The sequence below is a fragment of the Passer domesticus genome, chromosome 10 (assembly GCF_036417665.1).
Source record: "Passer domesticus isolate bPasDom1 chromosome 10, bPasDom1.hap1, whole genome shotgun sequence".
Taxonomy (NCBI): Eukaryota; Metazoa; Chordata; class Aves; order Passeriformes; family Passeridae; genus Passer; species Passer domesticus.
This window is the reverse complement of record NC_087483.1, coordinates 12,391,533-12,414,517: the sequence shown is the minus strand read 5'-3', so window position 1 is coordinate 12,414,517 and position 22,985 is coordinate 12,391,533. Positions and strand designations below refer to the sequence as shown.

Genomic DNA, 22,985 nt, shown 5'->3' with positions numbered 1-22,985 from the left:
CACAAGTTAAATTAGTCACGTGGATCCTATTATTCAGAATACACAAATATGATAACCTGGCAAGCAGGTAGTCCTTAGCACTGCTTGTCCATGACAGTGCCATGGATAAACCCTTATTTTGGAATGCTGCTTTCTTCAGTGCCTGTGCTGCAGACCTGCAGCTGTCGTGGGACAGCTCACATCACAGATCCCTAAGCCAAGTCTACAGGTGGCCCTGAACCATGGCTATTTCTCTCTGGAAGTTCTTTGCACTGGCTGAGAAGCAATATTAAGCCACAGGCTTCCTCTAGAATGCACTGTTAAAAGAGGAAAAAACCACAGGGCTCTCAAGTCCTACATGTCCTATTTCTTGGAAGTTCTGTGATTCTTAGTAGTTTTGAATTCATATTTTAAATTTGGATTAATATTTTAAAATTGGATTAAGAGAGATCTGTAACTGTACCATATCTAAAACAACCTGGGGTATTTCTTCCCAGATATACAGAAGCATAGCAAGAAAAAAAGTTTACATTTTATATGCTGCTTTTATTTTTTGCCTTTTTAAAAAAATATTTCTCAGTCATTGCAACTCCCAATCATGACCATAGGTGAATCAACTTCATAAAAAAAACCCAAAAAAACCCCAATTTTCAAGATTTTAACACATCTAGAGCTGTTACTGTCCTCAACTTGAGTTACTATTGGGGTTCCAAAGATCATGTGTTGTGAAAAGATTTCAGTGCAGAGTTCAGACACCACAGGCTCCTGTTAGTGTCCGTGGCCCTTGCACTAACCCTGCAGAGAACCAGGACAACCCAAGTCTGGCAGGTGGCTGGATGTCATCTGCTCCCACTCCAAGCAGGGCAATGGATGTGCTGGACCCAAAGTAAATACAATAAAGAAGCACAGCCCCTCCTTCATCTGAAATTGCTCTGATTGTAGACAGGCTTTTGTTGGCATCAGGAAGGTGGGATCGGGTTTGAGGCATAAATAACTGCTTACATCAACCTCCATTTCCACCAACACCCATGGGCAATTCTAGAATGACTTGGAGATCATATGTGCTAATGGAGAATCTTATTATCTGCTACATGTTTATGGCTATGTAGAAGACAGATAAACAGCACTTACATGTAGTTATAAATGTGCCTTTTAGGCAAAAAAAGAAAACCCAAACTTCAGACTCATTTCCCAGTTACATTCAATTTAGTTGAAGTCACTTACTGGCCATTTTGATTCTACTGATATGGTTTAATTAAAACTGTAAGGTAATTAAGAAATGTGTATTTTGAATACGTATGAGCACAAGAAGCATTTTTTTATTTAGTGAACACATGCAGATAGCCAGGATGGTCGCTAAATAAAGCCAAATATTACTTGCAAATGGAAGAAAAGTTTAGGGTATAAGCACATGAATATGAAAAAGGAGGCAATATGCCCATTTCATATTTGAGAATAATTTTCAACCTTCATTTTGCACAGTTTTAATAAAGTATTTTAAAAGTTACTTAATGGCTCATTGCTTTTCTATTAATTCGTGGGGGGAAGAAGCCCTTGAAGTTGGGCCTTTGGAATTGTTTTGAATTGCTATTCTTCATATAAAAAAAATTTAACAAAATATTGACAGATTACAGCGATCATTAATCAATGTACTAATTTAAACATGCTGGAATTTATGTTTTGGGGATGGGAAAGAAAAAGCTCTGTAGAAATAAGAGTAATTCTTCACAAATTCCATATTTTAAGAGTAACCCTAGAGACCCTAAGATTCATCCACCCTATCCTTTAGCCACTGTACAAAATGCACATTTTTAATACAAGTTAATACACAACAGAGAACAAAAAAAAGCCAAAAATAAAAAACTAAAACTGAAAAAGCTTTTGCACAGCAAGATTACACGAGGTCTTGGGCAGCTGTATTCACTGGCAGGCTTTGGAAGACCACTTTTTGAAGGTGGTGGTATTAACAATCCAGGTGGTAGTCTAGAGTCAGGAGAACTCCTAGGAGTAAGCGTAATGGAAGAGATATCTAAACAAGGAGGTGAATCCTCATTGTTACACCAGAAAAAAGTAGAGGGTCTTTGAAACATATGTTCATCATTATCACACTTTATGTGCAGCAGCTGAAAAGGAATCACAGAAAGAGAAAACATTCTGAGGAACAGAACGTGGTAACATCAGGGAAAGAAGAAAAAAAGAAATACATTTCATATTTCAAAAAAGCTTGTCAGCAACTTGCTGTTCAGTGCCATAATTACAAGATACAGAACTTGAAAATGTTTCAACAAAATATAAGGATACGCCACATTAAGAGGTAACCCAGTACCAATTTCCAACAAAGACAACTTGATCCTTGATCATTACACCAACCAAAAGGAAGTCAATATCTTTCTGATAGTGTGTGAGATGCTAAGAAATGTCTAAATCCAATAAGGTATCAACAATCTCTCACATCTGCACTTGTAAATTTGCAGCAGGCACAAGTCTGGGGAGAAGAGTTACTGTGCTGGTTAATGCACAGGTCAGGCTTTTCTCTAACTGATTGAGGAAAAATCTACCATTTATATCCCATCAATGCTGAAAGAACAGCTCATTACTGAACTACAATCTTCAGAGGACAAATTAATCTTTGGATCTTAACAGAAGGGAATGCACAATTGTGCAGAAAGTTCTTCTTGACCATGGCCAAGAGTTCCACATGGAGAAAGCAGAAATTGCACATGGGCTGGAGGGGTCCTGCCTAAACCCTAAACCCAGTCCTGCTTAAACCCCTGTGACTGGCCCAGGCTGAAGCAGTAGCAGATGAGTGCAGCAAGAATTCTGAAGCTTGTTCTTCCTCCCCTTGTAGAGTTACACAAAGGATATGTCATGATTATTTCATCAGGAGTTTGCATAACTTGGTAGAGCAGTATTCAATTATTTTAAACAATTTTTTTCAGTGTTATGTAGAAAACAAAACATTTAATATCCTTTTAAAATGAGTCTCAGCTTTTCTTTACAGATTAACCTGGCTAAGGGTATAGGTGACTAAAGTAGCAACGATGCAATACTTGAGAATATCAAAATAACACACAAAATTCCCTCCTCAAAACATGCAATTCAGCATTAAAGAATTAAAAAATAATTTTCATCCTAACTTCAAAAAATTCCATACTAGAATTGTGAAATGGAGGGTTTGGAATGGTAATCAACAAAAAGAAATAAAAAAACCTACATGAGAGAATTTTGATTATTATTTCAAGAGTATCACCAGACTACAGGTAGAAGAGTTGCAGTGCTACTGTGCATTACTACCATGGAATCCTTGCTGCTGTACATAACTATGGGAAAAAAACCCTAGGCCTCAGAATAACAAAGGCTCAAAAAGACTAAACGTAGTGTAATTAAGAAAGCCAGATACTCTCCTGAAATGCAAAACAGCAAAGGATAAGTAGTTTTCATAAGAAGGCATGGATGTCACATGAAAAAATCACACAGAAAGCAGCACAATGCACATAGGACACCAAGCAGCAAAGCCATGAGGATATTGAACATATATCAAATCCAGGCAATGGAAAAATTCAATACAAAACCAGAACATACAGCCCTGGTGTCATCTGAGCCCTGAACTGGAGCAGTCCCAGGTCTCACAGTGACACTTAGGACACCACACACCTAGGGTGGTGAGCTTCCCGCCACAGTTTTGGGAACACACCTGCTCAGGAAATGCATTCTCCCTGGGAATTCTTCATTTGCAGAGCAGCACAGAACCCATCAGGTGCTGGAGTGCTGCTCTGTGTCTCATCCCAGGGCCCAGCAGGACCTGCAAGGCTGATGGGCTTTCTGCTCACAGCCCTCTGGAGCCAAGCAGCCCAGAGACACCACACGGGCAGCAGGGAAGTGTATTTATTCGACAATGGAAAACAGGGAATGTCACCAGATGCACAAAGTGCAGGGGGAGAAAGGCAGAGACCCTTATTATAAAGAATACAACCTGAAAATTAATACTCTTACACCGATTTATAAAGGAAGAACATATAGCAAAAATAACTAAATTGTCATTTTATACAGCACTGAGGTGCCCACTCAGACCTGCAGCAATAGTGGCATTGATACAATGTGTTCCATTTTGGGCCTCATTCCACTAACATAAGAAAACAACAAGAAATGATACTTCATGAAATTATCATACTAGTTCAGCAGACTTGTTCTCATGGTCAGATGTAACTACGTGCCAGCAAAAGATTTATTTTTGACTCATTCTACTGAGAAGGGTGCTGAAGATGCACTCTTGTGCTGCATCATATCAGAAAATGTAATGTGATTGAGGTTTTATTAATCAGGAAATTACTTCAAAATTGTTTCTTTTTACAAGATGTCTTTCGACACTGATTGCAATCTCTGTGTCAAACCCACACAGCAATCACTTAAGTGTGAATTAGAATAAATCAGAAAATGGTTTTGCTGCTTAGAACATTCAAATTGGTAATGTACAGAACCACCACGGCAGGAAACTACAGGAACATGCCAGGGAATTGTGAGCAGCCTTGAACTGAAAATTATGCATTTAGTCAAGAACCTGCTCATTTCCTGAGATTTGGGACTACTAAGAACACTCACGCATCCATAATTTACTAATTCATAAAATACTGTATGAGCATTAGCACTCCCATTCATTAACTACTACATCTTCAGTTCATTTAGTACGTTTTCAGTGACATGAAATCTGCCATAGGGAATTTCAAATCCATTTTCTTTAACATTATAAATGCAACAAAATTTTATACCCTTAGAAAGAAGTGTTCAAACAACTGAACACAGAATATAATAAATCTAAACAAGCTGAAGATAGGAAAAAAAACCCAAAAAAACCCACATGCATTTTCCCACTTGGCAATCTTGGTGGAAACAGGAACCAAGTGATATGCATAAACACATTCCAAAATGATTTTTGAAATCTGCATACAGCTCCAATGTCTGTCTTGGGGTTTTCCCATGAGTGTGGTAAAGCTTTCCAGTGAGGGTCACAACAAAACTTTGGAGCAAAGGGCTAATCCATCAGTGTCTTTAATGCTCTACTGAAAAGTGGAGGAGTTTTGCACCACCTCCATATGTAGGAGTATGTATTCCACACTGCTTCCTTGGCAGTATTTATGGTGCATGGAAGAACACTGATCCTTCTGGGGCTGCTTCTCCCAGCACCTCTTCCTGCTGCCCTCCAGTTCAGCTTCCCCCACATTTCAGTGCTCTCAGGGAGCCCTGGCAGCTTTGAGCAGCACTGGCAATGGGAACAGCAGCAAGGAAGACACGATGTGAGCCCACTGTGGCAGGGCTGTGCTGAGCTCTGGAGGCTGCAGTTGCACACAGCAGCAGCATCCAAAGCCTCCCGGGGACACAAACTGCAGCAGTGTCCCCACAGGCAAACAACAGGATGAGAATCCGATGGTCCTCACATAATCAAGACCAAATGCGAAACAGATCAGTGATTAAAGCATTGCCAAGCCACTGCAACAGATGAGAAGTAAACAACAGATACACAAGTCACAGAAATGAGCAGTGCGTGCAAAGGAGTGAGACAAAGGAAACATTCCATGCCAACATTTCCCATGGCACATGGAAGCGCAGCTCCAGAGGCAAACTAAGGAAACTCTTAGTTTGGGATTGCATGTCCTGGAAAGAGCCACTCAGGACACCAAAAAAAAGTGATAGTTCCTGTTGCATAACACTTCTGCATTGGCAAACACACTCATCTGAGGGACTAACTTCTCAAAGTTCTAGGAGCACTGCTCAAAACCATTGACCCAATTGCAGAAAGCATGATCACTAAGCAGTTTATTATTTACTGAATGTGCTGAGCAAACGTAAATCTAATTAGCTACAATATCCTGAGAGAAAAAGCGTGAAGATTGATAATTTGATGTTCAACTTTCACAATATACTTTATGCAAAAGTGTTTCATTATACAATCCAGTTTTCTCTCTTTCATTTCCAGCTATGATCTCATTGCCTTAATGGCTTCTTTTATAGGTTGAGAAAGAAATTTTATTTTTCCCATAGAGTTTATGAACTGACAGAAAAAACACCTAAATTAGATTGATGTTGATTTGGCCATATGGCTAGATTTAGAGCAGCTACAGAAAAATTTTCATAGTGATACTAATAAGCAAGCAAGGAAAGAACCCTGACAGTAATTGTATCCCTGAAAAGCATTACTTGATTGCTGTCAATGCTTTTCACCCATTTAAACACTGCAAAAATGCAAAGAGTAGGTGATTGTATTATTCACACACATATTTTGCACACATTTCACTCTGTCAGTATTATTTTAAAATATGTCCTCAAATAAACCCTTAGCTGGCCTGCAAAAAAACTGCAATACATGCAGGATTCATCAGAAAAGCAGTTTTAGACTGAATTTCCATTTGTACATCCCAATCAAGCCTTAAACTTGCACTACTTATAAACTGGACAGGAAAAAGTAATCCTTAAAATTTTAAATTATTACTACTTTCAATTTTCATATGCCAGTGGGATTTTTTTCTGGTTTTGTTTTTGATTTTTTTAATAGAGCAACTGAGAACTCACAATAAACTCCCTAATACTCCAATTCTAGTATTACTTAAAACATAATTAATTAAAACAATTAGTAACATATATTTCAGCTGAAAATATGTTCTCTCTTATGAAATTATCAACTCAAAATATTTTTGATTCTGTGCTTAAAATGAAGCTTTAATCTTACAATTCACTGATTGCATTTTCTTCTCTTAGACCATGTGTGGATTTTTGGATAGGTCATCCTATCCAAATTTGTACATATTTTAATGTGCAGGATCAGAAAATTAAGGTGTTGTAGTATTATGTTTTGCAAAGAAAGTGTTCAACACTATTACCCAAGAGTTCAATATGTGAGCACAGGGCAAACTCCTTTTAGAGAAGTGAATCTGTCAGCAAAGCCACACATTGCAGTCTAGCCTGGCATATCACATTTTGTCTATAGTTTGTGAAACTACAAAGACAAAATGTTTTAAAAACATTTTAGAAGTAAAAGAAGTAAAAGAGGATCTGAATTTTAAGTATTGATAATATTACATTTGCTCCTGAGCAAATGGTTTTATCTCATATTTAGCTACAAACCTATTTTCAGTGACAAGAGGAAGTTAGAAAAGTTTATTTTAAATGACAGCCTGGATGTATCTGTTTAGAACTGAAACATGTTGAAACCAATTTTTTTTAAAATGTGCAGTGAACCAGATGCTTAAAACCATACATGTATTAAGTTATCCATCCACAGTTTAAAGATGCTCTCACATTCTATTTTCTTTTGATACTGAAGTGAAAACAGAAAATGTAATCTCTTCCTGCTTGTGGCAAAATGATCTGTGAATCAGAAGGCTGAGCTGTCAAAAAGAGCAGAATTGGCTTGCTTTTTAAAAAAAAAAAGAAACCAAAAAAACCCAAGCCACAGAAATCAAGGGTCAGTGATATAATACAAAAAAACCCCCAAAAACCTGGTGCACTTTAAATGTCCTGAACTGTTTTCTCCTTTCTTAATTTAGTTATAAACTAATGGTAAGATGAATGTGTGCAGAATGATTAATCAATGCAGGAACACAGAAATTATAGACTGGTACTGATGCAATGGTACCATGGCTTCCCAGTGACTGCCAGGTGGGAAAGCCATTCTATCTGGATCAGTGTCTTACCATACAAGGTGTGACAGTGACATCATGTGCTGGCTGTCACAGCAGCGTGTCACACTACAGGTGCAATAAGTTCTAAAATCCCCTCAGCCTCCTCTCCTGGGGATGGAAATCACCCTCCTGATCGCTGCCAGCTCTGTGCCTGCTTAGACCCCCTGGCTTCCCTGGGGTGGCTCTGAGGGAGCAGAGGACACAGCCCAGAGCGGTGTTAATGTTTCTGCTTTTAACCATCTATAGCTGGCTTCTGAAACAACATTTCTGTACAAACTGCTGAGATGCCAGTTAAAGGCATGTGTTCTTTTATCACATTAGGTGTCAAGGATCAAGGCTTCAACTTTCCTTTGGCCACTGAACAATCCCTTCCCCAGACCCCAGCACGAAGAACAGCTGGACTGCCAGATAAAGAGCTCCAGCCATAAAAGATTAAAAAATATAAATAAATCAAAATGCTTATTATGGCTAAGAAAAGCTTCAGAAAGCTGTTGTATGGCACTGGCATCCCTGCATGATTCAACAGTGTGATATGAAAAATCATAAGTTTTTTAAGAAAACTTAAAACTTATAGCTTAATAAATCTGTTCTAAATCATAAGGACAATTATCTTACTTTCACAGCATGTAATACCAAGACTATCTGCATGGAAGGAAGCTTTCCCCCATCCACACAAAAGTGGGCTCAAAAAAGGTATTATTCCCTATGTTGGATATTCAGCTTCACTTAAACTATTTTATTTCAGAAAATACTACCAGAAGATCTGAAAAGTTTACTCAGACAAAATAATCACAATATAGATCTGTTACTTTAATTTTGAAGACAGAGCAGCAGCAGTACAGACATTTTTAGTTTAAATTCAGAAAAAAATCTGTAATTATTTAGTTTAAAACTAAAGTGACCTTTTTCATTAATCATGTGGAAATAGGGGGAAACAAGTTTTTACACTATTTCTTTTTTCTGATAGGAATTGAGACTTCGCTGAATCATACTTGAATTTATAGTTGATTTGAATGAAAAGAGAAAAAAATTAATTGTAAAGTATAACAGGCAATCAATTGTCTTATGAATTGTTTGTAATTTTGTTCCTTCATACATATTTGTTGCTCACATGTTGCTCACAAAAGAAGATAGGTGTCATCACATTCACTGATTATTGACTGATAATCCTTTTAAGAAACTCAAAGTGCCCCAAAAAAATTTTATATTTATATGAACCATAATAATTTATCTTTAATAAATAGATATAATAAAATATATTAATTTTATTTATTAATTTGTATAAAACAAAATATTTTATCTTTTTCTCTGCATTGTAGTCACTTGACAACCTCACCAGCCCATTCCTTCATTCATTCTCAACCTAACAGCTGCACTGACATGGAGTTCCTCCTAAAGCTGCACACTTGAGAGCTCTGATTCACCATCTCCACAAAACCTGGTTTAAAAGGACCTGCTGAAAGCTGCCTCTTGCTGAGGTGCCAAAGTTGATAGTGCCTGGTGAGAACACCTGTGGGCCTGGAGTGAGAAAGACTTTTTCCTAAAAATTAGCTTGGTTTTTTTTTTTTTTTTTTTTTTTTTTAATTTTTGGTTGCACAACTGATGGAAGAATCCTGTAAAAGGAAAGGAGCTTCATCCAGACTCCTGCTTGAAGCAGGATCCAGTTTGTTGAGGACCATGCTCAGGGAAGGTCCAGCATCTCCAAGAGCACAGAGAGCCTCCAGCCTCCTGGGCATTCTGTTCCAACACTCATCCATTTATAGAAATACTTCATGTCAGAATGGATGCAGAACAGGCTCTTAGGTGGCTCTTACTGGAATTTTAAATATTTGTGACAGGAAATGTTTGGGGCTTTACTTTTAAAGATTAAGGAGTAAATAAAGCAATAAAGTCCAAATTAATAGCCAACAGTGATCATTGAAATGAATTCATTAATATCAATAATTATCTATAGTTTTGTTGCAGCACAAGTGCTATTTAAGCAATATGCTTATTCACTGTACCAATAGTAATTAATAATAAAAGACCCTCTAGGGAGAGAGTTTACAAGTGGCCGTCAAATTAACAAATTTAGATCTTAACTCTTTAGTATGGGATGCGACACCATTTTCTTAAAAGACAAAAATCACCAACTACGGGATATTTTGGGGGCATTATTAATGACTTTCTTTAATTTCTTTTGCTTAATGAAATGACAAAGTTTTTTAATTTAAATGAAAGAAAATAATTGCTTGCAATGCATTTTAGTGCCTATTTATTTGTATTCAAATACACATTTAGTTATTATATTCATAAATAAAAACAAACTGCCATCCCAATTGAGGAAAATAAAAGATGAAAGAATTGACTAACATGATATTAAATCTAGCATTAAAATTGATTACCTATCACTGAATGCTTCATAAGTGAGAAGACATTCATAATTTAACATGTTCACTGTGGTGGTTACACAGTACTTATAATTTATGGTGCTCTCTCCTCTAAGTAGATTTCAGTAAAATGAAATGGCAGTCCCTCATGGGAACAAGCATCTGATCAACATAAAGTGTACAGACACTATTGAGAAACTGTCAGCACCACTGCAAATATGCTTTTACACTGCCCACATTTTTGAACAACCATTTAAGGGGAAATGGTGAACATTCTGGGCAGGAACAAGGCAGGCCAAAATGCACAGCTGAAAAGCAGTTCCTCTTGTAAGATTTTGTCACACATACATTAAGAAATTTGGTTTATTTTGATAGCTGCCTAAACACTTGTGAGAAGAGGGGTCATAAGGACACGTCTGCAGTGCAACCTGCATTTTTGGAGGTCTTGCCTAGGTGTCAGGAAGTGCCAGCCAGCACTTCAAACAGCTTCTGTCCTGATCACCTACAGGAACTGCAGAGCAGCTGGAATTTCCAGCGAGGAACCCACCTTTGCTCCTCTTTCCCAACCACCCAGCATTAGCTCCCAAAACCTCATGACCCCTTGGCACGCAGGTTGTCATCACAGGTGACCATGTCCTTGTGACAAAGATGTGAGGAGCTCCCAAGCAGCATTTAGGAACCAGATCCTTTCAGTGCAGAACAGTTTTTCACCCTCAGCTGGCACATTCAGCTTCTACTCAAGTGAGCTTTTATTGTCCTCAGGCAGCAACAAATAGGTATGGAAGGGCCACAGCTGGAGAGACTGCAATTTGCACTTCTGCTGGCTCGTCCCTCTGTCACTGCTAGTGACACCGCCCTTCAACAGGCATGCTACTTGATCACTGCATGTCAATGGCAATCTCTGGGAAGAGCAGGGATGCTCAGAATGATCATAAAGTGATTATAAATACAGAGCGGCCTCAGACGCAAGAGTTTTGTCAGGTACTTACTGGAGACGTGTGCACTTGTGTTATTCTTAACTGGTTTTCCAAATCTTGAACTTTATTTTTCAGTTCTGCATTTTCAGTTTCTAATTCTTGAATCTACAAAGCAAGTGGTTATTCAACAGCTATTTGGATAGTCATGGATTTCAACAACAGCATCTACTGAGCATAAGTTTCATCAGAGATCTGGTGATTTAGAATCAAGGTTTAACTCCTTATCTGACTACAAAACATATTCAGTATCCTCCATATTTCAAACTTCCTTTTTTGTGTCCTTGGAGGACAGCAAAACAAAATATTTTAACTGATTATTTTCAGTCTTCTTTTTTTTTAACCTTAGCAATCTGTGAATAATGCTGGAAATTATGTTTCCACAAAAAGCAGCTAATACAAATACAGCAGCACGTACTTTTATCTCTTAGAAAGAATAACATAGTTCAGAACTTACTCTTTTCTGTAAACCAGCAATTTGTTTCCTTGTTTCAACATCTTTTCCTCCGGATTCCAGAAATTTCCTGTAAGCTAAGTCAAATGCTTGACCAATTGTTAAAGTTATCTCTTCTGCCTTTACATAAAACATAAGACTGAAATTAGTAAATTAGGAATATTTGCTGGAGCTCCTTTCATTTCAGAATATCACAAAATAATTCATACCATGTATCATATCCAAAGGCTTTGCCCCATTCCCCCATGAAGCCAACACTAGAAAGGAGCATCACAAGCACCCTTCAGCAAAATGCCTTGACAAAATGCTATGAAAGGATGTAAAAATACTTTGGATAAAGAAAGGAGACAGGACAGGATAAATTATGTCTTCAATTTCCAAAAACACAGATACCATTCTGCACAATGGCTTTTCCTGATGATTTCTGAAGCATATACAGCCTGTTCAATTATTAAATAAAGTCTTTTAGATTTAATGAAATAACGTTTTCATGCCAGTGGATATTTTGACCCCTATTGATTTTAAATCTGGATTTCAACACTTATTTTTGTGAGTACTATAAAAGCTCTCTCAGGATACTGCAGACAAGTATTTAAACTGCCCAATTATTTCCAACTACATATATCCAGAAATAAAACCTGCAGATATTGCATTTGTATGTGCAAAGCATAATAATTTACTAGTTCTGTGCTGATTCATACCCTATGTTATGATGTGTTTATACAGTCAGTGCAGAATATCTGTGTCAAAAATGATGGGGGTAAAATAAGCCTACAGGAAGCTGCTGAAGGACACCAAGGTTTTAGGAATAAGTCATTCCAAAGCAGGACCAACAAAAGGTGAACATATGGATACACCATTTGCTTAGAACTTTAGCAGAGAAGGTAAACACAGTAAGGAATAACTGTTCTGTCTCAGATACTAGAGAATGTCCGTTCTTGGTGCAAGGAGTTGTCTGGGAGTGCTTTGTGGTGTTAAACTTGAGAGATGTGGCAGGGAAAGGGGTGGACAATGAAGGGAGAATCTTGCTGTGATAAAATAAAAACCCAAAAAACAAACAGTGCACAAAAACTCCAACACTAAAACCAGAGACAGACCCATCAGCAGAAAAGCCTGCAAGGGTATGTGAGCCCCAGAGCTGCAGTAATCTTTGCAAACAGCTGTGCAAACATCTCAAGCCTGGCGGGATGGAGCCTGTCCTCCGAGAGTATTGCAGATGCTTCCCCCAGGATGTTGAGCTGGGCCGTAATAGAAATTATCCCAGAAAACCACCTCAGATCACTGAAGAAAGGGACTCTTCATTAACTTAATGCATCAAAGTTTCAAGACACCATAGTGACATGAAAACCTGTGTCCCAGCTAAGAGGCAGGCTGTCTCTTGTTAGCCATTCCCACCCCATCTCAAGGCAGACCCATCAGCAGCACAGCGCCCTCGAGCCCCGCGGAGCGTCCCGTGTACTTACACACTTCTCACTGTCAAACACATAGCACAGGTGCTTATTGGATTCTGAGTCTTTGCAGATGAAAGTGAATATTCTCTTGTCAGTTTTGTCATCAGCACAAAAGGATATCCTGTGCAGCTGACAGTTGTGCTGGACCTCCTGCAAACAAACAGAATGGCAATTTTTAAGAAATTCCTGCACTCGCTTAAGATAAAGATGCACGAAGGGAAGCTCTGGATTTCCTCATTAGAGCAAGCAAGCTGCAGTAATGTTTTTGAACGTCTCTTGTTGCAATGAGAGCACCCAAAAATGGACTTAAAGCATAACAGAAGTTAGCAAACTCATCTCCTAAAAACTGCTCCTGTTTTTACTGAATGTAAACAGAAAGTTTATTTGGACAGCGTTTATCTGGAAGTGTTTATTGGACAGCAATTTCTGTTCTGGAAAATTGATTTTACTGTTGCTTTGCATCTCTCTGCAATTTATTTAGGGCCTGATTATGTAAAGTAATCTGTGCATTTCCAGGTGCACAAGATCTTTAAATTTCATCATCTCCCAAGGTTTGTTAAAATGGATTTACTGAAATCGGTCCTTACTTTGCTACATTAAATACAGAAAACAGAAATAAAATGATTTTGCTAACCAAGTAAAAAGAAATAAATCTGACACACAAATACTTGTTTACTTGAGGTGCCACAATCAGCTTTTAAGCATTATTATTTGTATATTTTTGCTACTGTATTTAATTTTCCATTAAAAATAAATTTCCAGCTATTTAAAAAGTTGCAATAGTTGCAATGGCTCTGCTCTTCAGTTGCAAGAGCTTGACAAGACTGGAGTAAACTATCTCAGCTATTTTTTGCTGTTTTTCTTCAACAAGTCTCTTCTTGGTATTTTATTTTATTTGGCTTATTACATGGGAAAGCAGTATTTGCTTTAAAGGAAAATATGCCTTTTAGATGTGAACTATTGTCTATTAAAAAATGTGCAGCACTGGGGTTCCCAGCTTGCTGTAAGCCCATAAACAAGGCCATGCCCCTTCTGCACACAACCACATAGCCAAAAAATGCACCCTATGGGCAATCTTTTGCCCTTGCCCCCAGTGAGTTCATTTTCTCAGTCTTTACAGCTGTTCTGAGTATTCAGTTTCTCCCATGTCCCAAATCCCTGTCCTGTGGTAGCTCCTTAAAACACAGAAATAATACAACATGCTTGCCCTGGCAAGGTTTACAGATCCATATAATTATTTTATATCGTTTAAGGACAGAATTACTTTTTTATAATCCTTTTTTTGAGTGCTAAGTATAGAATCAGGTCCTGATATATGAACTGGCCTCCTGTTCCTACTGCCATTAATAGTCACTATCTAAAACCCAATATTCCTACTGAAGTGCTTTATTTGAAAAACACACTGCAAAAAAGGCTTTAATTAGCACTGATAACATGAAATTGAATTTCCTAAAGCATTTATAATGCAAAAAGAAGGAAAACTCAATTGAAATTTACATGCAGCTACAAGAAATGAAGTGGGCGAGATAAAAAGATTGCTCACAGTTGATTACTACTTGAGTTGTAATAACAACATTGCTAAGAGATTAGAATGTTCCTACTCCCCCAGGAACATATATCCCACAGATTTCTGTTAATCTCTGCAGGAAGACTAAGATCTTTTGGCATTTCAAACTGTTATTTTAAAACATTTTTTTCCAGGATATGGGGTTTAGCACCCGTCTGCCCTACCGCAAAAGGAAGATGCAAAAAACTCCAATTAAAGTTGACATGGGTATTTCTTGTCCCCTCAGCTTCTGTGTGAACTGTTGAGTTCTGGTTGTGTGAAGAGTCTGAAGGAAAAATGGGCTGCAAACATCTGTAGCTTTGAACTATAGTTACCATTTGAGAAAAGGCACTGCCACTGCCTGAATAAATCAATTACTCCACAATTAAGAAGCAGGAACAAAAGAATCTTCCAAATTAAATATTCAACATATATATGGAAAGGTTTTTATTATATGCAGTGTCATATTTATTCTGCATATTTATAATAAATATTATTCATATTTATTATGCATATTCATGCAGCGTCAAACATTTATTTAGCTCATTGTCTTCATCTTCCTTAAAGTTTAGAAGTCCTGCTGTGAAAGGATTAAAAAAAATTGAACATCATGTTAGCTACAGTGTGCCTTCAGGACCATCATGTACCTTCCTGGAAAGGTGTCACCCAGGTGTTGTAAACAAAACATGGTATTTTGGAAGATTTTTTCCACCAACAGAATGATTTTTTTATAATACTTTAAAAAATACAAAACAATGAAAACCTCAACACCAGTGAAACAAATATTTACTAGTTTAGCATGAAAAAAAACCCACATAAGTTTCTTACCTTTGTTTTTGGATCTAGAATTTTTACACCATAGATTGAGATTTGTAACTCAACTTTGGGTGTCTTCTGGCCTTCAGATTTCTTGATATGTCTTGCAAACTGAAACATGAAAAGCACAACAGAAATCACATTAATAGTAAGTTTGTTTTTATTCATTCTCATTTTCTCTCAACTCCCTCCACCTGAAGTTGTTTCCTTCCTTCTTCAAAAAGCTTCCCATAAACAGCACCAATTATTCCAAGAGTCTCAGCTGGGCACAGACCAGCATTTCTAACTACACACTACAGAATGTTCCTAAAATTCTGGAAGAAGCATTTTAAAATTACTTAGCACATTTCTCCGAAACTTTTATCTGCTTTTTATGCACTTAATTGAAGATTTTGCATGAGATTTCTCTGAGAAGCAGCAGAAACATGAACACATTCAGTTTAGCAGCTGCCTGGTTGTTGAGCAGGGAACATGTTTATGCCTTCCACACCACTCTATTTCTAAACTCACTTCCATACTTGTGCATGGAGGGCACCTCCAGATGCTCCTTTAAGATACTCCAGCAGTTGTTTTAAACAGGGTCAGTTTGAAAGCACTACAGTTGTCAACACCTAAGAAGTACGTGATCTGTTTTGTTCTCAGAATTTATCTAGCCACTAGATGGTGGCTAGACAGCACTTTATACGCCTGGGTTGGGTAATAATTCCTATCCAATGCACTTTCCATCCTTTTCAAGACTTACCTTTCTCTCTTTCTCTCGTGAACACCATCTATAAAATCAGCACAGTATCTCAAATTTGCTCCTGCATGACAATTAAGAAGAACCCTAAATTTGGGTACCTTTCTTAGGAAATATATGTGATTGCTTCATATTTTTCTCTGTTACCAGACCAAAAGTTGCCCTTGTACTCCCAAGTCTCTGACAGCCTGGAATGGCATTTTCAAATACATAAATAAGGATGATGACCCATTAAAGGCCAGAAGTTGGAGTCTCTGTGTCAGAGCTCTATGTTTGAACACATGATCCAAAACATTCCCATTCCAGAATAATCTGGGTGTGCAATCCCCACCAGTACAAGTGCTCTGTGTCAGAAGCCAGTGTGGACAATGGCTTTCAGTGCCATCAAGAATCCAGAGTGTCACCAATGGTGCTGTCCTATCAGACCTGGAAGACACCAGCCTGAATGGCCTTGTGATTGTGAGGGGCTCAGCTGTAGCCAACTGACACCTCTCCCTCAAATCCTTAAAAACTCTGATCACAATTAATTATTTATTTGAAAGTTCAGGGTTTGGATTTTTGCTCTGATCCTTTTCCAACCAGTTCTTGGAAAATTTTCCCATAACACAAGTGCTTTACAGAATATGACTGTCAATCTGTTATTTAATTTTCCTTATGGGCAGCTTCATTCATGGCAAATTATTAACTAGTTTGCAGATGACCCTAAAAACACAAAATCAGCCTGTTTTTCCCTTCTTCTCAATTTTATTCCTCATTTTGAAGGCATACTTATTGGACTTTTAATAGCTAAACTTTAATTTAAAATTAATCTTATTAACTTCACACAGTAACAGGATTTACCCAGGCACTTCATTACTGATTAATGCACCCCAGTAGCTGATAAGTATCACACACTTGGTAAAACAAACAGCACCCTCCACCTCAAACCCCCCCAAAATTATCCCCCATCTAAATCACTCTGTGCCATTCTCAAAACCAACTCTTAAATATAAATACCTATTTTGCATTTAAACATCCAGAAATGCCACAGTCACTGGCCAAGTATTTTATAAAATATAAAGTATTTTATATTTCATACAGGATGATTTACTTGTGAAAATCAATTAGTTGAGAGTCAAGAAAATATAATTTCTAGTTTTGCCTCTTCAGAACCATGCATATGCTTATTGCAACACATCATTTTCCCATCCTGTATTTCACTTCAAGCCTGTGTCTTGCTATATACACTTTTTATACACATTAATCCCTGTATCTTTATTAAGGTATATCATTCCATATGCATATTTATGCATGTCTTTAAAAAGACATTTTATAGAAAATAAAATTTTAAAAAACACAACTGCTGGTTTTCAGCATTTTGTCCAATGATATCTGTTGACTTCAAAGAACAATTAAAATTCACTACAGAGAAAAAAAATGTTTATTTAATAAACAGCACTCATTAAACCACACAAAATCTGTTGTAAGTTTTATACTGCAAATTTTCCGTTTAGTCTGTGCTTAAAAAAGAAAAAGGGCAACCATTGCTTTATTTGCATAATTTTTTTTTTCTCTCCAAGATGAATATAAAACTTAAAGTGTCTTTAGATAATTTTCAGATCATGGATTTATTCATTAGTGGCATCCAGCAGCTTTCCTCTCTGATTTGTAATTTCCTGCTGTCCCTTCAGTGGGTGGGACTTGGAGGACATGTGTGAGCCCTTTTTTCAGTACTCTGCCAGGTCAAATGGAATGATTACAAAATCCAAAGATCACCCAGACAGTTTGGACATCTCAATTCCCAAGGCACTCGATGGTGCCCAGGAAGACACCCCTGGAACAGATAACCCTGGGACACAACTCATCCTGAAACAGCCTGGAACTCCAGCAAATCCTGACCTTTTGGAAATGTCCCTTTGCAAACAAGCCATGCACGAGAATTTCTGTGCAGTAGTGAAGAAAAAGCACAAATACTGTTGGATTTTACTGCATGAAACTCACGGTATATATTGAGAATGATTATGGAATGTTTGATTTTCCAACAGCAATCATCTCAGAGTCTCAAAAAAGAGCTACAACATGAAAAAGCTGTAGTTTTTAAAGAAAAGTTTTAAAGAATAAGGTTTTAAAGTAAATGATGTGAATAGCTTGCACAAGTTTTAGAACAGCTGGCCAAAGCTTGCTCCAAGTAGTCAAGAAGACTTACAACACTGAGGAAGTTCCAGAAGGCAGTTCTGTGCCAATTCCAAAAAAAAGCGTGAACAAACTGACCCTACCACGTCTCCACTCTCAAAAAGCAGAAATCCAGTTCAAGAACTAGAGAATTCAAGTGAGATTAAATTAATGATGATCAATATTTTACAAAAAATGCAGCTTGTCCAAGCAAAAATTCTGCATTGTACATGCCACGTATATTTAAGAAAGTGAAGCAACAGAAAGAAAGCATGAGTTAAGTTAGTTACATTAGTGTCCAGATGCAGTTATAAACAGGAAATTGTCATTGGGAAGATATGTTTCTAATGTATTCCAGCAGGGTTTATTTCTTAAGCATGACATTATTGAACAATGACCAGGAGAAAAAAAAAATTACTGATAAAATCTGCTAGCAGAAAAAATAAGAGGGGAAAGAAAGGGGAGAAAACGAACTAATGATCTGAAATCCAAATTTGCTACAGAGGAAACTTGCAGCCCACAAAGACTGATGAAGGGGCAAATAACAGAGAGAAGCCTCATCAACCAGAGCACCACAGGCTGGTATCCCAACACAGTCCCTTGTTTTCCTACAAGCAATCCTGCAAACCCCACACGTGGCAACAAACTTTAGTTCTTGGGAGACCACCCTGTGAGGATAGAAAAATGAAGTCTGATAATATGGTAGGACTTCCACTAACTGAGGACCTTCTCATGAAACCAAAACTGGGAAGGTGTTTCAAAGAGATCCTTAAGATGACAACAATGGCTGCACTGCATCAGCTGCTTGCAAGAAAAGAAATGTTATCTGCTGAGGGTTTCAGATGCAGAAGGATGTTGACAAAATGGAGAAAAAAAATCACAGGATATTTGGCAAAGTTAGATGAAAGCTTGAAAACCCATTTTAAGACACTCCATAAAATCAAAACCAGCACAATGGTGAAAGAAACCAAGCACCAAAGAACCCCTTCCATACAGACATCTAGACAAATGAGCTTTTTAATCAAAGGTTTACTGGGTACAGTGAATACACAAAGATTAATTCAGAAAATCTGTGGCAGTTCCTTTCTTAGCATTTTTTCTGCCCACTGTCCTGTGCAATAACAGATAGCACACAGATATAATTTTTTTTTCTAGCTGATATTCTCCAGAATGCCTCACTCAGCCACCTCTAAAACCTGTGCGGGGTTTGAACAGCACTTCCCATCACTGAGTCAGGTATCAGGAATTTATTTATTTATTTCTAGTCTTCTCTTCTACCTAAGGAGGACCCCAAGGGATCTCTGGACCTGGGAGAAGTACAAACATTATATTTTCCTATCAGCATACATTTGAAAACAAATAATATTTGTATCTCACACAGTAACAAGATTATTTAAGAGGGTAAAAATCCGCAGCCTCCCATTGGCATCAAAATGGAAAATGATATAAAATTATAATGAATCACAGCATGGCTTGGGAAGAGACATGATGGGCCAAATTCTTAAACTGTTAGTTTACACATATAATGTTCTCAGGCACGAACCCCAGGTTTCGTCCAGCTCAGTGGGATGGGCTAGTTTATGTTCAACTGCATCAGAATTAACATTTTATTTTCATGGCATTTTTAGGGAAAGGAACAAATACAAATAAACCTATTTTCTACAGTTTAACTTAGCTTTAAAAATAAAAAAACTGAAAAACCATCCATATATTTAGTAATTTATCACAGCATCAGGGAAAAATGCATACTCTAAGAGTGTTATTAAAATTAAATTTGATGTGTTTAGGTATCAAGTATTATCAAACCACAAACAAAAATGCCATGAAGAAAAAAAAAAAAAAAATCTCGTTTTCAAGACAGCCAGGAACTGGAGCTAAAGAATTTATTGTTAAGACTAATTACCTTTATAGATCTATAAATCAATTAAGCCATGCAAACAAAATTATGTTCTTCTCTTCAATATTTACACCTCCCTGCACTATTCAAGATTTAATTAAAAATAGTTGAGACATCAAAATGGAAGACATTCCTGTGATTTGGATGCTAATCTCCATCTGAGGAAAGAGAGGTTCAACTCCTTCATTTAATGCAGGTGACCAGTGACAAATCAGACATTGCACTTCACACCCTGAAAGAGCCCTGGTTTAGGGCAGGGTCGTTGGATAAGCTGGGAAACAGCTTTATAACCACTCTTGGAGGAGATGCTTTTCCTCCTTTTTTCATTACAACATTCATTCTAAGGAAGCATGTCTGAAAAAATCCAACAGGCCCCATTTTTTTTTTTTTTGCAGTGCTTTCATGCCATCTAATTCTTCCTGTTATGGTCCAAACTCTCGTGGACATTTGATGTGGGCATAATGAAATTATGGCTTCTGAAAAACAGCTGTCAAGAGGTAGAAAAGGGTGAAATGAAATGCGAAATTATTCTCTCAATAAACATCTGGGCAGGGAAAAAGCCATCCAGAAGTGCATGTCTATGGAATAGGTTGTATTTTATTTTCCAGACACACACTGGACTGAGGGGAAGGCTATCCATCTATCATCCACAGTGTAGAAGACAATACAGTGCAGTCTTTCTTCCATCTCTCAGTTCCTTACATATTTTTTATGTTTTGTTGTATTTAGGGGTGGGCTGCTTTGTTGTTGCTGTTTTGAGATCTTGTGCTTATTTCACCCAGTGGCATGGAGTTTTTTTGTCATAGGTTTTTGGTTTTTTTTCCTGTATGGTTGGTTTTGGTTGATTTTTTTTGGGGTGGGGGGTAGGGGAAGGGGCAGTGTCTAATTCTATGTTTTTTGAGAGGCAGGGTAAATAGGCATTTTCTTATTCAGCTCTTCTCATCTGATGTGCTTTGGTCTTCAGGATGTCCTTGACTGGCACTGAACCACAAATTCTGCTTTCTGCAGTACTTCAAAGACAGCAGTCATGGCTGGAAGGCTTGGCTGCAAATCTCTTTATCCCAATATTAAAAGCTTCTCTGTACTCCACCCTCCTCCTCCGTCCTTTCAAAAACAAATGAAACTGAGTTTTAACATGGCAGGGAGCTCAGAACAACATCCATGGATGGTCCTTTAAGGGCAGCAGCAGGACAGCATCTCTGCATGTGTGGAAGTGTGTGAACGAGCACTCTTCACTCTGTGTATCCTTAGAGGTCAAGGACATGATGAAAAATATTTCAAGTGGTTTCAAAGTGATTCATTCTACTTGCATTTTGTCTGGTCATCTCCACTTACAGAAGAAATGTGGAAGAAAAAAAGGATAACAAATTGAAAGCTGGTAAGCAAACAGCCTTCAGTTTGGCCCTCACAAAACATCCCTTAGAAGACTGTAGAAGAAACAGGCCAAAACTCAGGTGTTTATTCTGGTTTCTCTCTAACATTCCTCCATGCAGCTTTCTTACCACTGCTCTGGTTATGCTGCTCCTTCCATCAGCCATGCTGCTCTTTCTACCTCTTTCCACTTCTGGCAACCCTCCAACACTTAATAAGAAGGATCAAATTAATTCTTACAGTCTGATTGAGAAGTTACAAACCTCATTAATCAAGGAAAGTAAGAATTTCATTTAATAAAGTGTGATTTGACAACATGTAGACATTTGAGTACCATAGGCATGTTTGGATACAGCATCTGGGTGCCATGTGCTTTAGCTTTTGTTTCGTTCTAGAAACCAGTTTGGCTAGAAAACGTGAAGGAAAACATGTTTTGTAATAAATTATGATAATAGTTCTTATCTTACAAATAAATAAACAAACACACTGTAAAAATTCGTGTTCAAGTTTCTTCTCTCTCCTGCAGTACAGCTCCAAGCACTTGGAAAACACAAGGGGAAATCCCACCTAGATAAAGCCACTGGAGAATCCTCTAGAAAAATTAAACATAGTTGCTTGAAAAAAATAAATCTTCTAATTGCAACTGTCCCAGAAAAATTGTCAAGAAAATATAAAAGTCGTATTTGGGACAAAAGTACAATGAAGCATCAAGAAAAAGTTTGTCCAGGATACTTTATGTTTCTGTAGAACATCAGCTCCATCTGCTGGGAAAAATCAGTTTGTGGAATGGCAGCTGCACTTTCTGTGCTGGGCAACCCAAGTTTTTGTGCTGAGTTAAGGGCTTTCAGATGATTTAGAGAAGTAAACAGTTGTACATCAAATCTTGACTCTGACAGTTTGGTGACATGAGGGCTTAAGAAAAATGCTTTCTGGTGGCTGCGTTTCATGGTCCGTGTATCACTGGGGCATGTGACTTCAAAAGCGTATTAGAGTGATGCATGTCACTTGTAAAAATAGCTCTAAACATTAAGAAAACGTCAGTTGTTTTTCTGCCAGCTATTAATTTTAATTTAAAAAAAATTATGATCAATAACATTGCAATTAAAAGCAAATCCAGATAATTTAAAAATATAAATATGACACCAGAAGCTACATGTGTTTTAAAAACTCTCCAACCACCAAACCACTTTATATTTCTTCAACATTTCTTTCAATATGACATTAGTTTTTTGAGCTGTTTTAACTGCTTAAAAATTTTCAATTAGCATTTTATAAAAACAAATTCCAGATGTGTGCTAGATACAAAAATCCAGTACCTCTAGGCTTCTCTTCAAAAACTACAGATGCACTATGTAAGTCAGTCGTCAAATGAGTATTCAATTAATTGGGGATTGTTTCAAACATAAAAGCGTTTTCATTGCTCTCTGAATTCTGCTCCAAGATTTTTCAAGTCCTTCCGAAAGTCATGTTTATTTACTTTGGAAGGTCTCTAATAAACTTGTGATTATGTAAGATCACATGCAATACTTGATATCTAAGCTACAAAATTCCAAACTTGAAGAAAA

At 37.4% G+C, this 22,985-nt stretch overlaps 1 protein-coding gene across 11 annotated transcripts in view; it reads right to left on the bottom strand.

The window, feature by feature from the left end:
- The window catches only part of GULP1 (GULP PTB domain containing engulfment adaptor 1), a 143,913-nt gene that overhangs the window by 16,340 nt on the left and 104,588 nt on the right, over positions 1 to 22,985 (bottom strand). For 8 of the 11 annotated variants that reach the window (XM_064433787.1, XM_064433786.1, XM_064433791.1 and 5 more), the window contains 5 exons: positions 15,275 to 15,373; positions 12,913 to 13,050; positions 11,453 to 11,569; positions 11,011 to 11,103; positions 1,878 to 2,102 (listed from right to left, as the gene is read on the bottom strand). In XM_064433787.1, the coding sequence (XP_064289857.1) occupies positions 1,878 to 2,102; positions 11,011 to 11,103; positions 11,453 to 11,569; positions 12,913 to 13,050; positions 15,275 to 15,373 (672 nt within the window). The remainder of the gene's footprint in view (positions 1 to 1,877; positions 2,103 to 11,010; positions 11,104 to 11,452; positions 11,570 to 12,912; positions 13,051 to 15,274; positions 15,374 to 22,985) is intronic. The other 3 variants (XM_064433794.1, XM_064433796.1, XM_064433795.1) reach the window with 1 other exon arrangement.